Consider the following 21,076-nt stretch of genomic DNA (forward strand, 5'->3'; position numbering starts at 1 on the left):
AGATCCTACTGTCAAAGCAGGGAAACCACATCCATCACTGTCCAAAGGCACAGTCAGGGTGGGATGTGGAGCAGACGAAGCGGGGAGGATTCTGGGTGACTTTTCATGACTATCACAGGTGGGTCTTTACGGGTTCACTGTTCTTAATAGGTGGTTGGAAGGGCTGACTTGAAGATACAGATTCAGGGGAGGTGTGAGAGGTCTGAAGGACTGAAGACAAATTTCATGTCCATTTCAGTCTGAGACTCAACTCTGATTATACTCAAGGCCACTGAAGTTAGTGCCCTGGATGACAGCCATATGGACCACTGAGAGACCCTTAACATGCTTTTCAGTGGAAGAGGTCACTGAGCATCAGTACTGGCTTTTCCCATTGCCCTTGGGGGGATATTCAAGCCCCTTATGTGGCTCTAAGGTGCTGTGTCATCTGATATCTGCTTGTCTCCAAGCCTCATTTTATATCACCTTCCTCAAGGTTGACTAAGCATCCACATCACAGGGCTCCCTGCTGATCCTGAAAATATCCAGCCCTGTCCTGTCCCAGGGCTTGTCAGACCCTCGTGCTCTTGCTTCCTTCATTCTTTAGGTCTGAGCTCAACTTTTAGCTCCACAGAGAAACACAAACAGACTCCCTTCCATCCAGCCAGTCTCTTTCACCTCCTGCTTACCTTCAGAGCCCCCGTCACAATCTGTGACCACCTTTTAGCTGAAACACATTACATGCCCTGCATCCCATTTATTAAAAGTATCTAATTGCCTTTCTTTTCACATTTAAAGTTTTGAGCTCAGGCTTACTTATTTCTCTTGGTGCTAGATAATAAAATGGATCCCTGAAACTGTAGCCTCTTTAACTACTGAAAGAAATTCCTAGGACAAAATTTTTTTCTTTTCTTGCAGCTGTAGAAACCCAAATCATCTTTTGCACTATGAACAGTCTTTGCAGATGTTAGTCCTAAGAAGGGTGTGACAAGACACCAGGAATACAGAAATTGTGCATGCCCTGTCAAAGTAACTTTTAGTCTCTAAACAGTCTGTGATTTTAATTAGTTCCTTACTTTAATAATTCTTTGCATTGATAGAAATATTATTTAAATTGACATCTCTGTCTCTAGAAGACGTAAAGACTTGAGAAGTTCTTGTTAAGCCCTTAGAGGATTATTAAAGATCTGTCTCTTTCCCCACGTGCAAGGAGTTAAATCCTAGGGCACTGATGCATACTTTATTTAAGCAAAGAATTTCAGAGTCTTTGTCTCTCTTAAATTAATACTTTGTTAATTTATTTTTTATAACATTTCCTCACTCATTGCATGTCCCCTACTCCACTAAATATAATCTGCTTTAGGACAAGGATTTTGATCAGTCTTGTCATTATTCTCAGCACAAAATAGCACTGTAATGCATAATAACCTTTTTAGTAAATATTTATTACATAACTAATAACTATTAAGTTGAATGCGTGTATGAATGAATCCTCAAGAAGAGCGTCATAATCTGGGATGTCATTTTCTTCATTCTGAACCTCAGCAACAAAGTCTCTTTGCCTAAGAGGAGGGCACCTTCTGGGACCCTGCCAACCCGTTCCCTTCCCCTCCCACAGCCTCACCTCTTTTGAAGGTCTGTCCAGGTATGGAATGGGATGGTAACAATCTGATATTGGAGGGAGGATCCATAGAACTCAGCAGCTTCCGGCAACAAGCCCGCTTCTACTCCAGCATTCACACTCACACGAGCCTTCCACTTCTTGACCGCAGTGTCAGTGATGTGGAACTGTCCTGTCTTGACAGTTTCTAGGGACAGAAATAGTAGCCTTAGGTTTAGCCAAGAATTTACTGGAAGAGCTGGTGTGCCAAATGGAATAACAGTCCTATTTTGCCCCAGCCCGCTTACTTATTTTAATCTCTCAGTTGAGAAGCTAACTAATCAATTAATATTTTAAAAGTAAATTACGTCCAAGGACAAATGTTTGAATCCACCCAGGGGATGGAGATCAGGGATGATATCCTGACCCTAAGAAATGGTGACATCACTTGCATACTGGTCCAGGAGACCCACATCATAATCTTTCCAGGCAAGGGCCTCCTGTAGCAGGCACAGCATCCAGTCCTAGAAGGGAGAGCACTGGGGCAGAAAATATTTCGATTGCAGCCAGAAAGACGTGGGTGTGGACCCTGGCTCTATTAGTTCCCGGGTATGTAATGTGGAACTAATTATTTTGTAGGCTTCAATTTACTATTATGTAAACTGGGGATAATATTCCTATCTCAAAAGGCTGCTGTAAGTACTAGATGAACTAATGTATTCCTTGGTTAATAATCAGTAAATTCTCAAACAATCTTAGTTCCTCGCCCCTTGCCTTCAGGCAAGGCTCATCCTGAGATCTCTCTGTGTGGATGTCTCAGAATTTCTTGCGTGCTGCACCACCTCTCCCTGAGCTCCACTGTTTTTCACTCCTTGTCTCCTGTGCCCACGGCTGACAATACCTGGGACTGAAGAACTTGGTTCGAGGATGTCCATGAGGGAGACTTCAATTGGAACTTCAGGTTGTTCCCAGAACTGTGAGTGAGTCTTCCTCTTCAGTAATAAAGAAAACTGATGTATTCTGGTGGCACTCAACAAGTTTTTGGCAGGCCTCAGATCTTTGTCTCCAATCTCTTTGGTGATATTCTTGCTAGTTCTCTCAAACATAGAGGGCATGTTGCTAGGAGCAGACAGAAGGGGAGTACAAAGATCAGTTGGGTCTACAGTTGATAGTAAATGAGTTTCTATGTGTCATGCAGAAAGTTGACAGTAATTTGAATACTTCATAGAGAAGTATTTGTCCTCTCTACACAACGAGATAGGATATAAATGCAAATTAAGCCCATGTTGGAAGCTGGAAGGGGCCTAAGTCTTACTTAAACAACTATCTAGTGAGATGATCTTTAGTGAACAGAGATGAGATACCTAGACTAGAGTACCACCCAGGTCAGAGGGACCCATGAGCACTTAGTTAATTTGTTGGAAGTGACAAAGAGGAGAAGAATTCCCTTCCAAAAATTCAACACATGTACTTTCTTATGCCATGGTAGTTAAGATCAAGCTGGCCAAATTGTATGATTTTTAATCACCCACTAGAAGACTGATTTTTATGTTTGTGTGAATTACCCATGTTCAGTGTGTAAAATCCATGCCTTTCAAAATTTATACAATCTTGCTGTGACTGAAATAGAACAAGAGTGTAGCCTTCATGACAATGGAAATGAGACGGATAAATCAAAAAATCCAGAGGCCTGCATTGTTGTTCTAAGTGGACCCTGTTTCACTAGAAAATTATAGAGTGAATCACCTCTCCTATGAGTCAAGAGCCTGGTATAGGTAGTCATCCACCTGGATGATATTCTCATGCTGGCGTTAAACACTTTCAATTTCAAAGAATGATGTTAGCAAGATGGCAGAACAGGAATTTTGAGTCCTCATCGCTCCACAGAAACACCAATTTTGACAATGACCCACAGACAAGAGTACCTTTGTGGGAGTCAAGTGGAGAGGTCCCAGCACCCCACAGACAGGGGAAAGCATCCATGAGCGGGGACCCCATAAACCCAGGGCCCGGGGAGACCAGAGAACAGAACTGATCCGAATCCAGATGGCACAGGAGAAAAGCAGCCCCTCCCTCCCGGCAAACCGCGCTGGGCGCTGCCATCTTGCCCGAAGGCAGAGAGCTCAGAACGTACAGCTCTCGGCCCCCATCTAGTGGCGACAGGCTGTAACTGCAACCGAATTCTACCACCATGGGAAAAAACTGCTCCTCTACCATCCAGCAATTTATAAAAGCCTCAGATCAGAAGGAAAACAATAAAAACATAGAATTAAGTCCTGAGGACTTGGAATTAGGTAAACTAAGTGAAAATGAGTTCAGAACAGCTATAATCAAAAACCTCAATGAGGTAGAGAGAAAGATAGAGAAACAAGCCAATGAGTTCTGGAGTTACATCACAAAAGAGATTGAAATTATAAAGAAGAATCAAACAGAATTACTAGAGATGAAAAACACAATGGACCAGATAAAACAGAAGACGGATTCCCTGAATGCCCGTGTAGACACTATAGAAGAGCAAATTAACATAATCAAAGATAGACGGGCTGAATGGCTCCAGACAGAGGAAGAAAGAGAACTAATAATTTTAAAAAATGAGGAAAATCTCCAAGAGATAGTGGATTCAATGAGGAGAAAGAACTTAAGGATCATAGGAATTCCCGAGAACATGAAAAAGGAAAATAGAGCAGAAAGTGCTCTTAATGAAATTATAGAAGAGAACTTCCCAAATGTAGGGATTGATGGAGAAATGTGTGTAGAGGAAGCTTTCAGATCTCCTAGATTTGTCAATGTAAAAAGACCTACTGCAAGGCACATAGTAGTACAAATGGCAAAAATGAAAGACAAAGAAAGAATACTCAGGGCAGCAAGACAGAAGAGAATAACTTACAAAGGAGCTCCTATCAGACTTTCAGTGGATTTCTCTACAGAAAACTTACAAGCTAGGAGAGAATGGAGTGACATATTCAAAGCTTTAAAAGATAAAAATCTTCAGCCAAGAATACTCTATCCAGCAAGAATATCCTTCAGATATGAGGGAGAAATTAAATCTTTTCCAGACAAACAAAAGTTAATGGAATTTGTAACTAAAAGTCCTCCACTACAAGAAATCCTCAAGAAGGCTCTCATATCTGAAAAAAGAAAAAAGGGAGAAAGGGGTCACAAACCAAAGAGTAGGGAGACTGATGGATAGAACCAGAACAGGATAGCAAATATTCAACTATAGCTTTATGGTAAAGGTAAAGAAACTACCAAAGCAAGGATGATCTTATCACTCTAACTACAAATTCATAACACGAGTTGGAATAAGAAATGAAAATAATTATTTAGGAGGGGAAGAGCAAAGGGTCTAAATCAGTCCAGGCCAAGTAAGTAAGAGACCACCAAGAATAGACTATATTATACACAAGATTCTAAGTACAAACTTCAGGGTAGCCACTAAACTAAAAAACAGAACAGAGCCACAAAACATAAATAAGGAAAAATCTAAGAAACCCAGCATAAGAAATTGCAGTATTAAATGGGTGGCTAAAGCACACAGGAAAAGAAACGCAGGAAAACAAGATAATGAGTGACAGATTGACAGCATTAAGTCCACATGCATCAATAATCACTCTCAATGTAAACAGATTGAACTCTCCAATAAAAAGAGACAGAGTGGCAAAATGGATTAAAGAACAAGATCCAACAATTTGTTGCCTCCAGGAAACACACCTCAGCCCCAAGAACAAACACAGGCTCAGAGTGAAGGGGTTGAGGACAATACTTCAAGCTAATAGCAAGCAAAAAAGGGCAGGTATTGCAATTCTTATATCAGACAAAGCAGATTTCAAAATAAGACAGGTAAAGAGAGACACAGAGGGACAATATATAATGATCAAAGGGACACTTCATCAAGAAGAAATAACGCTTATAAATATCTATGCACCCAACACAGGAGCACCAAGATTCATAAAGCAACTATTAACAGACCTAAAGGAAGATGTTAAAAACAACACAATAATAGTAGGGGACCTCAACACCCCACTCACATCAATGGACAGATCATCCAGACAGAAAATCAACAAGGAAATAGTGGAGCTAAACGAAAAACTAAAACAATTGGACTTAATAGACATATATAGATCACTTCATCCTAAAACACAAGAATACACATTCTTCTCAAGTGCACATGGAACATTATCAAGGATAGACCATATGTTGGGAAACAAGGCAAGTCTCTACAAATTTAAAAAAATTGAAATAATAACAAGCATCTTTTCCGATCATAATGCTATAAGGCTAGAGATTAATTACAAGAAAAAAGCTGAGAAAGGCACAAAGATGTGGAGACTAAACAATACACTACTGAACAAGCAATGGATCATTGAAGAAATTAAAGAAGAAATCAAAAAATACCTGGAAACAAATGAAAATGATAGCATGCCATACCAGCTCATATGGGGGTACAGCAAAATCTGTATTAAGAGGAAAATTCATCACAATACAGGCACATCTTAACAAAAAGAAAAATCCCAAATAAGCAATCTTAAACAACACCTAACTGAACTAGAGGAAAAAGAACAAATAAAGCCCAAAGTCAGCAGAAGGAGAGAAATAATAAAAATCAGAGCAGAAATAAATACTACTGAAACGAAAAAGGCAGTAGAAAGGATCAATGAAACAAAGAGCTGGTTCTTTGAAAAGATAAATAAAATTGACAAACCCCTAGCCAGACTTACACAGAAAAGAAGGGAGAAAGCTCAAATAAACAAAATCAGAAATGAAAGAGGAGATATAACAACAGACTCTGCAGAAATACAATGGATTATAAGAGAATACTACAAAAAACTATATGCCAACAGAATGGATAACCTAGAGGAAATGGATAAATTCTTGGACCCCTACAATCTCCCAAAGCTCACTCAAGAAGAGGCAGACAATTTGAACAGACCAATCACAAGGAAAGAGATTGAAACAGCAATCAAAAACATCCCAAAGAATAAAACCCAAGGACCAGATGGCTTTCCTGGGGAATTCCATCAAACTTTCAGAGAGGATTTAATACCTATCCTTTTCAAGCTATTCCAAAAAATTAGGGAGGATGGAACACTTCCTAACACATTCTATGAGGCCAACATCACGCTGATACCAAAGCCTGACAAGGACACCACGAAAAAAGAGAACTACAGGCCAATATCACTGATGAACATAGATGCAAAAATTCTAAACAAAATTTTGGCAACCAGAATTCATCAATTCATCAAAAGGATCACACATCATGATCAGGTGGGATTCATACCAGGGACACAGGGATGGTTCAACATCCGCAAATCAATCAACGTGATACACCACATCAAAAAACTGAGGAATAAAAGCCACATGATCATCTCAATAGATGCAGAGAAGGCATTTGACAAGATCCAACAGCCAATTATGAAAAAAACTCTGAACAAAATGGGCATAGAAGGGAACTACCTCAACATAATAAAGGCCATCTATGACAAACCCACAGCCAACATCATACTCAATGGGCAAAAACTGAGCACCATCCCCCTGAAAACAGGAACGAGACAAGGATGCCCTCTATCACCACTCTTATTTAACATAGTACTGGAGGTCCTGGCCAGAGCAATCAGGCAAGAAAAAGGAATAAAAGGAATCCAAATAGGGAGGGAAGAAGTGAAACTCTCGCTGTTTGCAGACGACATGATCTTATATATAGAAAACCCCAAAAAATCCATTGGAAAACTGTTAGACGTAATCAACAAAGACAGCAAAGTTGCAGGGTACAAAATCAATTTGCGTAAATCAGTAGCATTTCTATATTCTAATAACCAACTAACAGAAAAAGAACTCAAGAACACAATTCCATTCACAATTGCAACAAAAGGAATAAAATACCTTGGGGTAAATTTAACTAAGGAAGTGAAGGACCTATATAATGAAAATTACAAGGCATTTCTGAGATAATTGGATGATGACATAAGGAGATAGAAAGACATTCCATGCACGTGGATTGGAAGAATAAACATAGTTAAAATGTCCGTTCTACCTAAAGCAATCTACAGATTCAACACTACCCCAATCAGAATCCCAATGACATTCTTTACAGAATTAGAACAAAGAATCCTAAAATTCATATGGGGCAACAAAAGACCCCAAATTGCTAAAGCAATGCTGAGAAAAAGGAACAAAACGGGAGGAATCACAATCCCTGACTTCAAAACACACTACAAAGCTACAGTAATCAAAACGGCATGGTACTGGTACAAAAACAGGTGCACAGATCAATGGAACAGAATTGAAAGCCCAGAAATAAAACCACACATCTATGGACAGTTTATTTTCGACAAATGAGCTGAGTGCATACAATGGAGAAAAGAAAGTCTTTTCAACAAATGGTGCTGGGAAAACTGGAAAGCCATATGTAAAAGAATGAAAATTGACCATTCTTTTTCACCATTCACCAAAATAAACTCAAAATGGATCAAAAACCTAAAGGTGAGACCTGAAACCATAAGGCTTCTAGAAGAAAACGTAGGCAGTACACTCTTTGACATCAGTATTAAAAGGATCTTTTTGGACACCATGTCTTCTCAGAGAAGGGAAACAATAGAAAGAATAAACAAATGGGACTTCATCAGACTAAAGAGCTTCTTCAAGGCAAATGAAAACAGGATGGAAACAAAAAACAACCCACTAACTGGGAAAATATATTTGCAAGTCATATATCTGACAAAGGCTTAATATCCATAATACATAAAGAACTCTCACAACTCAACGACAAAACATCAAACAACCCAATCAAAAAATGGGTTGGAGACATGAACAGACATTTCTCCAAAGAAGATATACGGATGGCCAATAGGCACATGAAAAGATGCTCATCATCGCTGATCATCAGGGAAATGCAAATCAAAACTACACTAAGATATCGCCTTACACCCATTAGAATGACAAAAATATCTAAATCTAATAGTAACAAATGTTGGAGAGGTTGTGGAGAAAAAGGAACCCTCATACACTGCTGGTGGAAATGCAAACTTGTGCAGCCACTATGGAAAACAGTATGGAGATTCCTCAAAAAATTAAAAATAGAACTACCATATGATCCAGCCATTCCACTACTGGGTATCTATCCAAAGAGCTTGAAGTCAGCAATCCCAAAAGTCCTATGCACCCCAATGTTCATTGCAGCATTATTTACAGTAGCCAAGACATGGAAGCAACCTAAGTGTCCATCAACAGACGAATGGATAAAGAAGATGTGGTATATATATACAATGGAATACTACTCAGCTGTAAAACAGAACAAAATCATTCCATTTGCAATAACATGGATGGACCTTGAGGGAATTATGTTAAGTGAAATAAGCCACTTAGAGAAGGATAATCTGTGTATGACTCCACTCATATGAGGAATTTAAAAATGTGGACTAAGAGAACAGTTTAGTGGATACCAGGGGAAAGGTGGGGTGTGGGTGGGCACAAAGGGTGAAGTGGTGCACCTACAACACGAATGACAAACATTAATGTACAACTGAAATTTCACAAGATTGTAACCTATCATTAACTCAATAAAAAAATAAATAAATAAAATAAAATTATCCAGTCAGAGGAATAAAAAGAAAAAAATGAAAAAGAGTGAAGAATGTCTACCAGATTTGTGGGACATCATCAAGAGAACCAAGCAAGCATTATAAGAGGCCCAAAAGGAAAAGAGAGAAAGGAGAAAAAGCTTATTTAAAGAAATAATGGCTGAAAATTTCCAAAATCTGGGGAGGGATATGGACATCTAGATCCTTAAAGCACAAGGGTACACAAAATGGGATCAATGCAAAGAAGATTAAACCAAGACGCATTATATTGAAATTCTAAAAATTCAAAGACAGAGAGTTTTGAAAGTATAAGAGAAAAGTGATTCATTACATACAAGGGAACTCCAATAAGACTCTCAGTAAATTTCTCCGCAGAAACTTGCACACCAGGAGAGAATAGAATGATATGTTCAAAGAGCTGAAAGAAAAAAACTGCCAACCAAGAATACTGTACCTGGTAAAGCTGTCCTTCAGAAATGAGAGAGAAATAAGACCTTCCCAGACAAACGAAAACTGAGGGAGTTGATCACCACCATACCTGCCTTAATAGAAATGCTAAAGGGAGCTCTTCAAGCTGAAATGAAAGGACTCTAATTAGTAAGATAAAAACATATGAAAGAATAAACTCACTGGTAAAAGTAAGTATATTGTCAAATTCAGAATACTGTAATATTTTAATACGGGTGAGTAAATCACTTTTAACTCAGTATAAATGTTAAAAGACAAACGTATTAAAAATAACTAGAGCTAGCCCTAGTAACGTAGTGGTTAAGTTTGGCATGCTTACTTTGGGGGCCCAGGTTCAGTTCCACACCACTTGTCAGTGGCCATCCTGTAGTGGCCACTCACATAAAAAAAGAAGATTGACAACAGATGTTAGCTCAGAGCAAATCTTCCTCAGAGAAAAATAAAAATAAAATAAATAAATAACTATAGCTATAATATTTGTTAATGGGTACACAATATAAAAATATGCAAATTGTGGCATCAATAGCATAAAATGTGGGGAAAATAAAAGGGGTAGAGTTTTTATATATGATTGAAGTAGAATGGACAGTTATAAGTATAAGATGTCTTATATAAGCCTCATGGTAACCACAGAGAAAAAACCTCTAGGGGCTGGCCCCGTGGCTGAGTGGTTAAGTTCACGCCCTCTGCTTCAGCAGCCCAGGGTTTCACCAGTTCATATCCTGGGTACAGACATGGCACCACTTGTCAGGCCATGCTGAGGCAGCATTCCACATGCCACAACTAGAAGGACCCACAACTAAAAATATACAACTATGTACCAGGGGGATTTGGGGAGAAAAAGCAGGCGAAAAAAAGAAGATTGGCAATGGTTGTTAGCTCAAGTGCCAATCTTTAAAAAAAAAAAAAAAAAAAGTCTAGCAGATACACAAAAGATAAAGAAAAAGGAATGAAAACAAACTTCTACAAAATATCACCAAATCATAAAGGAAGACAGCAAGAAAAGAAGAACGGAACAAAGGAAAAATAAGGCAGTCAGAAAACAATTAACAAAATGACAATAGTAAATCTTATTTATCAGCAATTACTTTAAATGCAAACGGATTGAATCCTCTAATCAAAAGACACAGAGGTGCTGAATGGATTGAAAAAACAACATCCAACAATATGGTGTCTACAAGAGATTCACTTTAAGGACACACAGAGACTAAAAACAAAGGGATGAAAATATATATTCCATGCAAATGGTAACCAAAAGAGAGCAGGGATGACTATATTTACATCATACATATTGAAATTTAAGTCAAAAACTGTCATGAGTGACAAATAAGGTCATTATATAATGATCAAGGGGACAATTCATCAAGAGGATATAACAATTGTAAATATATATGCACACAACATTGGAGCACCTACATATATAAAGCAAGTATTAACAGAACTGAAGGCAAAAATAGACAGCAGTACAATAATAGTATGAGATCTCAATATCCATCTTTCAACAATTAATAGATAATCCAGACAGGAAATCAATAAAGAAACAGAGGACTTGAACAAAACTAAAGACCAAATGGGCCTAAAAACATACACAGAATTTTCTATCCAACAGCAGCAGAATATACATTATTTTCAATTGTACACAGATAGTTCTCCAGGATAGAGCATATGTTAGGCCACAAAATAAGTCTTAATGAATTTAAGAAGATGAAAATCATATCAAATATCTTTTAAAACCATAATAGTATGAAACTAAAAATCAATAGCAGGACGAATATTGGAAAATTCACAAATATGTGGAAATTAAACCACACACTCTGAAACAACCAATGGGTCAAAGAAGAATCAAAAGGGAAATCAGAAAACATCTTGAGAGAAACAAAAATGGAAACAAAACAACATACCAAGACATATGAGATGCAGCAAAAGCAGTTCTAAGAGGGAATTTTATAGTGATAAATGCCAACATTAAGAAAAAAGAAAGATCTCAAATAATCTACTTTACACCTCAAAGAACTAGAAAAAGAAGAACAAACTAAACTCAAAGTTAGCATATGGAAGGAAATAATAAAGATTAGAGCAGAAATAGATGAAAGAGAGACTAGAAAAACAACAGAAAGGATCAACAAAATTAAAATAAAATGAAGTCTATTTTTAAAAGAGTTAGATTGGCAAAAGGGTTTAAATTAACATTGCAAAGTTTTCAGAGTTTACTTGTTTCTTAGCTTCATAGAGGGGGGTGATGAAGGCTCGGAAGTGGTCTGGCAGTCAATCAGTAGAGATAATAAGTGATGGTTGAATTAAAGAGATATTTTCTTATATGTTTCCTTCCTAACAAACCTATAACAGCTAGCTAAGAAGTTCCTGGGGCTGGCCCCATGGCAGAGTGGTTAAATTCACATGCTCCACTTTGGTGGCCCAGGGTTTCACTGGTTCAGATCCTGGGCACGGAACTATCACCACTCATCAAGCCATGTTGAGGCAGTGTCCCACATAGCAGACCAGCAACTAGAATATACAGCCATGTACTGGGGGGCTTTAGGGAGAAGAAAAAAAAGAAAAAGAAAAGAGGAAGATTGGCAACAGATGTTAGCTCAGGGCCAACCTTTAAAAAAAGAAAAGAAAAGAAGTTCCCAATTTTCCAATGTTCTGCTAATTTCCATGATAATAAAACTTTCAGAATCTCAGGGGGAAAAAAAACCTAAACAAAATATTGGCAAACTCAACCCATAAATGTCTTTAGAAAATCATGTGTTTATTCCAATAAAGGCAAGAATCATTTACTTCTAAAATATCTAGTACTATAACTTACACATTTACATATTAATGGACAAACTATGTGATCATTGCAGGAAATGTAAGAAAATCATTTGATAAAGCTCCCATTTATGATTTTTTTAATTGAGCAGATTTGGAATTTAGGGACTTTTTCACTGAATTTGATAATAGAATGCATCAAAACTCTGCAGCAAACGTCAAATTAATGGTGCAACACTAGCAATATTCCTTTAAAGATGGAAATAATACAATGGTGTTCATTCCTACCACTGCCATTCAATAATCTTCCGGAGGTTCTATCCATCACAGTGATAAAAGGGGAATAAATGAGAAGAACGAGATCTGAAAGGAACATCAAAACTGTTACTATTCACAGATGATACATTTATGTACAAGACACGGGAATCAAAAGATAAATTATTAGGATAGTCAGAATTCAGTAAGGTTGCTAGATATAAGATCAATATCAAAAATCAATAGTGTTCCTGAATACCAGCAATAAACAATAGAGAATGCAACTAAGGAAGGGAGTGAACTAAATAGATTTGTGATACAAAACGACCCCTCAGTCTGAAAGGGGGCAACAGTGGATGAAGGTAGCCTAGTTATGAAGCTGTTTATGGCAATGTTTCAGGTGAGAGATAACAGCAGCTTACACCAGGATGATGAGTAAGGAGATGCTATAAAATCAAACGGAGTCAGTGGTAGCTTTTGTGGGAGCATGAGTAAGAGGGAGAGATAAAGAAAGATTTCCTGGTCTCTGGCTTGGTAGCTGGATGATGGCAGCGCCATTTTCTTGAGTAAGGGAACACTGAAAGGAGACCTGTTTGAAGAGGAAGAAAATAACTCATATTTGGATATGTTGATTTTGAGATCCAAGAAGAGATTAAAATAGATCAGCACTCAGAATAGAGAACTGCCCTGGAGATAAAAATGTTTGAGCTATCTGTGCATAGGTGGAAATTGAAACTTGAGTGTAAATGAAGTCATGAACTTGAATATGTAATAGCTAGACAGGGAAAAGTGTTCATGGAATTTTACAGAGCTCGTTGAATGAGACCAGTCCGTTTAAATTGCTCCCTTCTGTGCAAATAGGACTAGGATTTCCCAGTTATGTAGAATTCAGTTTTTGAACATTCATTGAGTGGCTGAAAAGAGAAAGAATATTCAATAGTTCATGTAAAAGCCATGATGTGACCATTTCAACTCTGTCTAGGGTGGGCCACAGAAGAGATCAGTGGACAACAGCGAATTACAGAAACTAAAGAAGATCCTCTAAGACTGAGCAGGATAAGAATGTAACAAAGATACCTCCCTGAGCCTCACATGCTTGCATGTTGTTATCAGGAATTCTCCTTTATTAAGGAGAACTTCAGGAAGAATTGCTGCCTTCTTTTTGGGACAAATTATGCAAAAAAACAATACCAAACCCTCTATTCATTCTACAAATCCATCCTGAACATTTCTGTCTCTGACCATAGTATCATCTCTTCTTATTCATCCTTGAACCCCAGTTAGAACTTACCAGATTGTATATTGTTTTGTCTTATAGAGAAAGATTCCAATTGAGTAGGCCTCCTTCCAGTCCTCAGACCTCCTGATATCAAGCAAAGTTTCCCAGACAAACTCCAGAGAACAGATAAATGTGACTCTGCTCACAGAGTTTTCCTTCCACCAACAGATCCCAAACTCAATTTCCAATGCAATATCCTGGAAAAACAAGCATAGAATCACCCGTCTTCTCTTCCAGGAGACCAAGTCGAGAGCCGAGTTCTGGATCACAGAATCTTAGCTCTCAAGTCCTTCCCCTCCAAAAGTCTATGGACCAGAATGAGGCAACATTTGATTATATATACGCTAGGCATTCCCAGAGCAGAGTAGAGAGATCTCTTCAGAAGCAATGCTCTTCTCCTGATGCAAAGAGAACTGTCTCAACAAGTCTTTGATTTGTAGATTTCATTGTGGCTGAAACAACTTATCTGGCTCATGTTCCCTCTTAAAGGCGGTGTATGTAAAATGCAACTGAGGATCAGCAAGAAAGGTAGAAGTAAGATTCAAGATGCCAGGGCCCTGGGGAGAGCCTCTGAACTGCCTAGTTGTGGGGATCTGTACAAGAGGAATTAACATTTTTAACACCTTGTTGTGTCAAGTGCTATGCACATGTTATATAATCCAATCTTACAAGAATATTTATCTTTAAGATAAATAAAAGAAGATTTTTAAAGAGAACAAAAACAACTTGCCCCAAACCCATTCTCCTTCCACTTACTGCCTGTAGACTTACAGGATTAAACAAAATGCTTACAGCAGCGGAAAATTAAATGACCAGGAAGGCCACCATTGCAGGTTTTTGTAATATCCTGGGACTGGCACTCGAAAACACAATTCCTTTCAGTTGACAGTATTTCACAAGGCATTTGTTTCACTTTTTTCTTCCTTTCAATATTCACAAAAGTCTCATGCCCACCCTTCTCCATCTGGGGAATTTGACATCCACTGCATTCAGGACACAGATCACAGTGAGCCTTCTCCATGACGCCACTGGACCAAAAGATTTACCAAAATTGAGTTTTACTTTCTAAAATGTGCATTGTAGAAACAATAGACTTGAAATGAAAAGTTTTAATCGCATATACACTCTTACACATGCCCACATTCCAAGGGCCCTGCCCTGCTGTCTGATAATCTAGAAACAGAAAATTAACTTCACTCCTTGGGAACCATGAGTCCAGTGAACTCTGAGTTTTTTTATTGACAAATAAAAATGGCAAGTAATAGGATATATTGGAGTATATGAGGAAGCCATTTTGTGTAAATCTAATTCGGCGTGACCTTGTCTTTCCAAAAGGGCCTGACCGAGGCCATTGAGCATGCATTGTACATCTGCTGTAGAGATTCCCTACGGCAAGAGCAAAGGCCCTTGAGATAAAGGTGCAACTTCTCTCCCCCTCCCAATGTTGGCATCTCATTAAAGATTAAGCATCTTTCTTTAGGCTGGGAACCGATTGCAGCACTCATCTGTGACCGCCCAGCCCAAGGAACACACCTGCCACTCCGCAGCATTCACTGAGACAGCAGACCTATCTGCTGTTTCCATCAATCGCTGTGCTGACAGAGCAGCCTCGTGACTATTGTAAAAGGGACATTTCAATCATATGTGAAACATACTCTTTGAGGGTATATAACCACCCTGTGTACCCCCACTTCTTTGGAGTGCTCTGTTCCTTTGTGGAAAGACTCTACTGGGTTATAATCCTCAGATTTAAGCTCAGAATAAACTCACCCAAATTTTCATTTATAGATTGGTTATGGATTATTTTCATCGACAGTTCTTGGTGTAGTCAGTAGGATTTCAGAGAAATCCCCCCAGAGGCCACCTGGAATCTACACTGAACTGGCATTCGGTACCAATAAGGGCCCATTGAGCCCCCCGGGTCACTGCATTCTTCAGGTGACCTTGGTGAGTTCTCCTGAAACCCGGACCTCCTTATTTTAAGTTGACCGTCCAAGAGTTTATATGAGCTGGGTAAGGTCTTAAGACTAGAGGTTTTGAGGGGTACCAGTACATTTCCTAGGTGGAGAAAAACCTAGAGGGAATTCCTAAGCCATGGGAGATTAGAGGGAGCTTGGAGTGAGCTGGGTTGGTTGTCCTTTTAATTTGGCTTTAAATTGGAAAGAATTGTGTTTATAAAGTCTGAACAAACTGCTTCATAGAGAAATGAGAGACTGAACGTGTTCAGCTCTGAAGAAAAGGGACACTTGCTCCTCCTGGCCTTTATCAAAAGGCGCCCTTAGGTGACTAAGGACCTCAGCAGGAGTGTCAGAGAATCAATCCTCAAGACATGCAGCGGCCCCGTAGGGAACTCCACTCTCATTCATGGTAATTAATTACAAGCTGGTCCAGGGATGCACACATAAGTGCTGGTCACCCGTGCTCTGAGCCCCATGGTGGTTTTAGACTGCCGGAGGAGAAACCAAGGCACGTAAGAGAGTGTTTACAACCTTTCTATAGGGAGTAACACTCATAAGCTGCACACTTCTGAGCCACTACACTGTCCTTAGAAGTTGTTCAGACCTTATTTTTAAAAAAAAAAAAAACAGACAAGCAAAAAGAAAATGGGAAACCGTGCTTCTAAAGCCGGCCAGCTCCCAGATGGACAACCTCCCACTGGGACTCCAGCTGGTTTCATGTATAATGCGTATGGAAACAATGCTTACAAGTATTTAACAAAATGGGAAGGATTAACTAAGAATGACTTATGTCTTAAATGGCCAAAGTGGGGAACATTGGATATCTCAAAGCTACTGTATTTGCGTGCACAAGTAGAAAGAGCTGTAGCTGCCCCTGATGCAGGAAGGGTTAATAATCCCTGGAAAAGGTTTGCCAACAAACTGTGACCCAGAGGTGAGAAGGCCAGTTAGCCAATGACGGGTAAGACCTCCAGGGGGAGGCAACCTAAGCCAGGCATCGGTCCCCCAGGGGCACAGATGGAGACAGGATATCGATATTGGGAGCAGGAGGAGCCATTGCCTATGAGGCTTTTCCTCTTGTGAGATAAAAATATACGAGCACAGCAATAACATGATAACATCAAAACAGAGGCCGAGGGAGGGTTCCTTGAGAAATCACTAAGAATTCTTGGCATTTGCTAATTACTTCATCCAGAACACCTGTGTATGTTTAACAGATGTAAGCTGTGTATATATTGAAACACTGGTTATAATAAACTCAGAGTGGCCATCAGCCCTCTCCGCATCTATCCTGATGTGTACATCGGATTGTGACACTGACAAGAGCCAGCTCTAAAACTAAAGCAAAAGAATGGGAAGCTTATTATGATTGGTATTTAGAGGCTTCAAAACATAATAATGATAAAATGAATTATTTACAGGAGACTAACCATAAATTGGCAGAGACTGTATCTGAATTAAAAAAGGATAAGAAGTCAGAAACCGTCCCACCCCGCTTATCTCTTCCATCTCCTCTGCAGCTGCCTTTGGAATCTCAGAGCTCATCTCCTTCTTCTCCCTCGGCACCCTTACAATTTCTAAAGAGCTCTATTCCATTGCCTTAAAGTAAGCACTTACAAAAAGTTTTTCTGAATAGAACTAACCCAAATGTCTTTAAAGTTTATGATGTGGATTTTCAAGGTATGAATTAGGGCTGCCCCAGGGAGAGAAGCCCAGGGCATCCTCACCTACATGCCCATCTATATGACCAGATTCGTATCTAAAGTTATATGGCCGCACGATAACCAAACCCCATCTGCACTGAAATCATTTAATGACTTTTTACATCATCCCTTGCTACAGGAACCCCAATGGGGGAATTTTCAAGGTAATGGCTCCTTTTCTTTCATCTCTCTTAGAGTTACAATGTCCATTTTCGTCTCCTTTTGAGCTTTGCAACCGGGAAACAAAGAAATCTTTAAAGAGTCAAAGGCTCCACCCCTGGGAGCCCCAACTTTGGGTTTCCGGGCCTGATCACCCCGGCGACCCCAAGTGGGGTGCCCTCTCTTGATGGTTGACTCATTGAGTATTTTAGTCACCTACTGAGTCAGTTATGAGGGTAGGAGACTTGTGATTTATTCTGTGAACTGTCCTGCTGGGGTCGTGTGCCCTGCACAGGAACTGTTGTGTGACTCTTATCTTGATAACCCTCTGGAAGAGGCCATGAGGGTGAGGTCTGATCTCTTCTTTTCCTTTCTTTATCTGTTTTGTTCATCATCTCTTCTGTTGTCACCAAGTCGAGGTTAAGTTCAGACTGAACCTGACCAGAACCTGGACCTTCTGTAAAATCGAAAACTTGAGGGGTTTCTCTGTGCCTTTATGATGCGGTTGGACAGGTAGATCAACCTAAAATGTCATTCAAGTTACAATCCAGTTTCTGGGAAATCAAGAGCAACTGTCCTTAGAAAATCCTTGCAAGACTGGAAATACAGCTCTAAAGGCAGTTCAGATTCCACCCAGTTCCTTTATCTCAAAAAGGATTATCACCTCCCCCCTCCAGGAATATTACCTAGCCCATCACTAATTCCTAAGAGTGAAGAAAAAAAAACAGAGGGGGAGGAAAAAACAGGTTCCAAATTCTTTTTGGTAACAATCCTGAGTTCTGCTAAGTTAAGTGATAAAAATCTGAGTATCTGGGTCATTTTTGGATTGGATAGAACACAAACATTGCTAAACATCTAAATTTATCTACTTTTGGCTTTTTATTGCAGAGATGCTAAAAGTCTTTGGGTCTTTTACTGTAAAGTGATGTGTTCCTAGAAATTATGAAGTGTTTAGAATGCTGATATAAAAGACAATTCATAATTGCTTACCTTTTGTCTGTTAATGGTTAAAAGTTCTAATTAACATATATAATTAAAGCTATTGGAAATTAATAAGGAAAACAGTTCTGCATTCAAGGAAAGTTAAAATGTATGTTTTCAGTAAAGAAGGTATAAAGAATGGAAGTATTTTTGTTTGTTCGGTTAAGAAAGATAAATTTGTCCTAATGTACTAGAAGGGAAGAAAGCAAGCATGGGACAAATTCTGAATGTAACAAGAAAGTTGTAGAAGGTTGTGAAGGAGAAATTCAGAAAGGAGTTTTATGCCTGGTCAAGTTAACTAAGATTAAAGTAAATCCAATTAAGTAAATGGGTTTTAATATGAAAAAGTAAACTGGTACAAAAACTAGAATTTAGCTTTCTCTCTTAAAAGGATAATTTTCTTAAACTCTTAGTCTGCTCTTGATAAAGAAATTATAAAAGGTTTTTCCTTCTGAGTAAGTTTACGAAAGATCTATGTTTTGTTGTATCTATGTTTATGTTTCCTAGGTGCCAAAAGACAGAGGTCTCTCTATTAAGGTTTTTTTTGCTGTTGATACCTAAGCATTGTTTCACAGCGACCGTTGTTTAAATAAGTATTTTAAAAATCTTTTGACATTTTTGACAAGCTTCTCTCTCAAAAAAAAAAAAAAATTCAATTGCTAAGTAAAGTTTTTCCTTTGACCTGGATGAAGGAGGAGAATTTCTCTGAGGATTTTCAGAGGGCCCCTGGGACTTCACAGAGAAATTTGTGCTCTCTTCCTATAAGATGGAAGATTCTAAACTAATTAGGCTTATTTGGTCTGTTAAATTACCTTGGAAGCATTGTCAGATAAGCGATGATAATCTTTCCTAGTTGGTATTATGTGGGTAAATGTTACTGATATAAGTGTTTTGAAAATTATGTAACATTCCTAAAATTCTGATCTTTCCTGGTTCTCAGTCATAAGTCTAATTATTAGTTTAACATGTTGTATATCACAGAAATAATAAGCTTTTCTGTCAATTGCCATTTTTAAGTCTTTCGTTATTTACAGTCAGTTGTTTTACTCTGATGCTTTTTTGCTTTTGCAAATATGTCTCATCTTCAGAGGAATTCATGGAAAAGACTCTGACACTTACTCTGGATTACAGTTTTCTGATAAACTTTCAGATCATAGAACTGAACTGACAAATAAAAATGGCAAGCAATAGGATATATCGGAGAATATGAGGAAGCCATTTGGTATAGACCTAATTCTGCCTGAGCTTGCCTTTCCAAAAGGGCCTGACTGTGGCTGTTGAGCATGCATTGTATATCTGTTTTAGATATTCCCTACGGCAAGAACAAAGGCCCTTGAGATAAAGGTGGCAACTTCCCTCCCCCTCCCAATGTAGGCATCTCCTTAAGGATTGAACATCTTTCCTTAGGCTTGAAACTGATTGCTGCGCTCACCTGTGACCGCCCAGCTCAAGACAATAGACTTGCCTCCTGCTACTACCTCCAAGAGAGCAGACCCACTACCTGCCGTGTCCATCAAGCGCTGTGCTGACAGGGCAATCTTGTGACTATTGTGGGAGGGACATTTCAATCATATGTGAAACGTCCTGCTTGGGGGTATATAACCACTCTGTACACCTCACTTCCTTGGTGCCCTTTCTTCCTTTGGGAAGAAAGCCCCCAGGCCATGGTCCTCAGATTTCAGCTCAGAATAAACTCACCCAAATTTTCATTTATAGATTGGTTATGGATTATTTTCGATGACAGTTCTTGGCATAGTCGTGGCAGGATTTCAGAGAAACCCCCCGGAGGCCACCTGGAATCTACACTAAACCGGCATTCGGTACCAATAAGGGCTCATTGAGCCCCGCCCCCAGATCACTGTATTCTTCAGGTGACCCTGGTGAGTTCTCCTGAAACCCGGACCTCCTTAAGTTGATGGTCCAAGAGTTTATATGAGCTGGGTAAGGTCTTAAGACTAGAGGTTTGAGGGGTACCAGTACAGTTCCTAGGCCAGAGGAGCCTAGAGGGAAGTTCCTAGGCCAGAGGAGCCTAGAGGAACTTGGGAGTGAATGGGAAAGGCTGACGTTTTTAATTTGGCTTTAAATTGGAAAGAATTGTGTTTATAAAGTCTGAACAAACTGCTTCATAGAGAAATGAGAGACTGAACGTGTTCAGCTCTGAAGAAAAAGGACACTTGCTCCTCCCGGCCTTTACCAAAAGGCGCCCTTAGGTGACTAAGGACCTCAGTGGGAGTGTCAGAGGGTCAATCCTCGCAACGTGCAGTGGTCCTATGGGGAACTCCACTCTCATTCACGGTGATTAATTACAGGCTCGTCCGGGGACACGCACATAAGGGCTGGTCACCCTGCACTCCTAGCTCCCA

At 39.2% G+C, this 21,076-nt stretch overlaps 1 protein-coding gene across 1 annotated transcript in view; it reads right to left on the reverse strand.

Moving 5' to 3' along the window:
- LOC100068487 (gasdermin-C) overlaps nucleotides 1-14,330 on the reverse strand; it is a 29,544-nt gene extending 15,214 nt beyond the window's left edge. The window contains exons 1-3 of the mRNA XM_070222035.1: nucleotides 13,925-14,330; nucleotides 2,481-2,698; nucleotides 1,604-1,787 (exon numbers count right to left, since the gene is read on the reverse strand). Of these exons, the coding sequence (XP_070078136.1) occupies nucleotides 1,604-1,787; nucleotides 2,481-2,694 (398 nt within the window). The 5' untranslated portion in view covers nucleotides 2,695-2,698; nucleotides 13,925-14,330. The remainder of the gene's footprint in view (nucleotides 1-1,603; nucleotides 1,788-2,480; nucleotides 2,699-13,924) is intronic.
- Nucleotides 14,331-21,076: the final 6,746 nt, after the last annotated feature.

This window comes from Equus caballus, chromosome 9, assembly GCF_041296265.1.
Source record: "Equus caballus isolate H_3958 breed thoroughbred chromosome 9, TB-T2T, whole genome shotgun sequence".
NCBI classification, from domain to species: domain Eukaryota; kingdom Metazoa; phylum Chordata; class Mammalia; order Perissodactyla; family Equidae; genus Equus; species Equus caballus.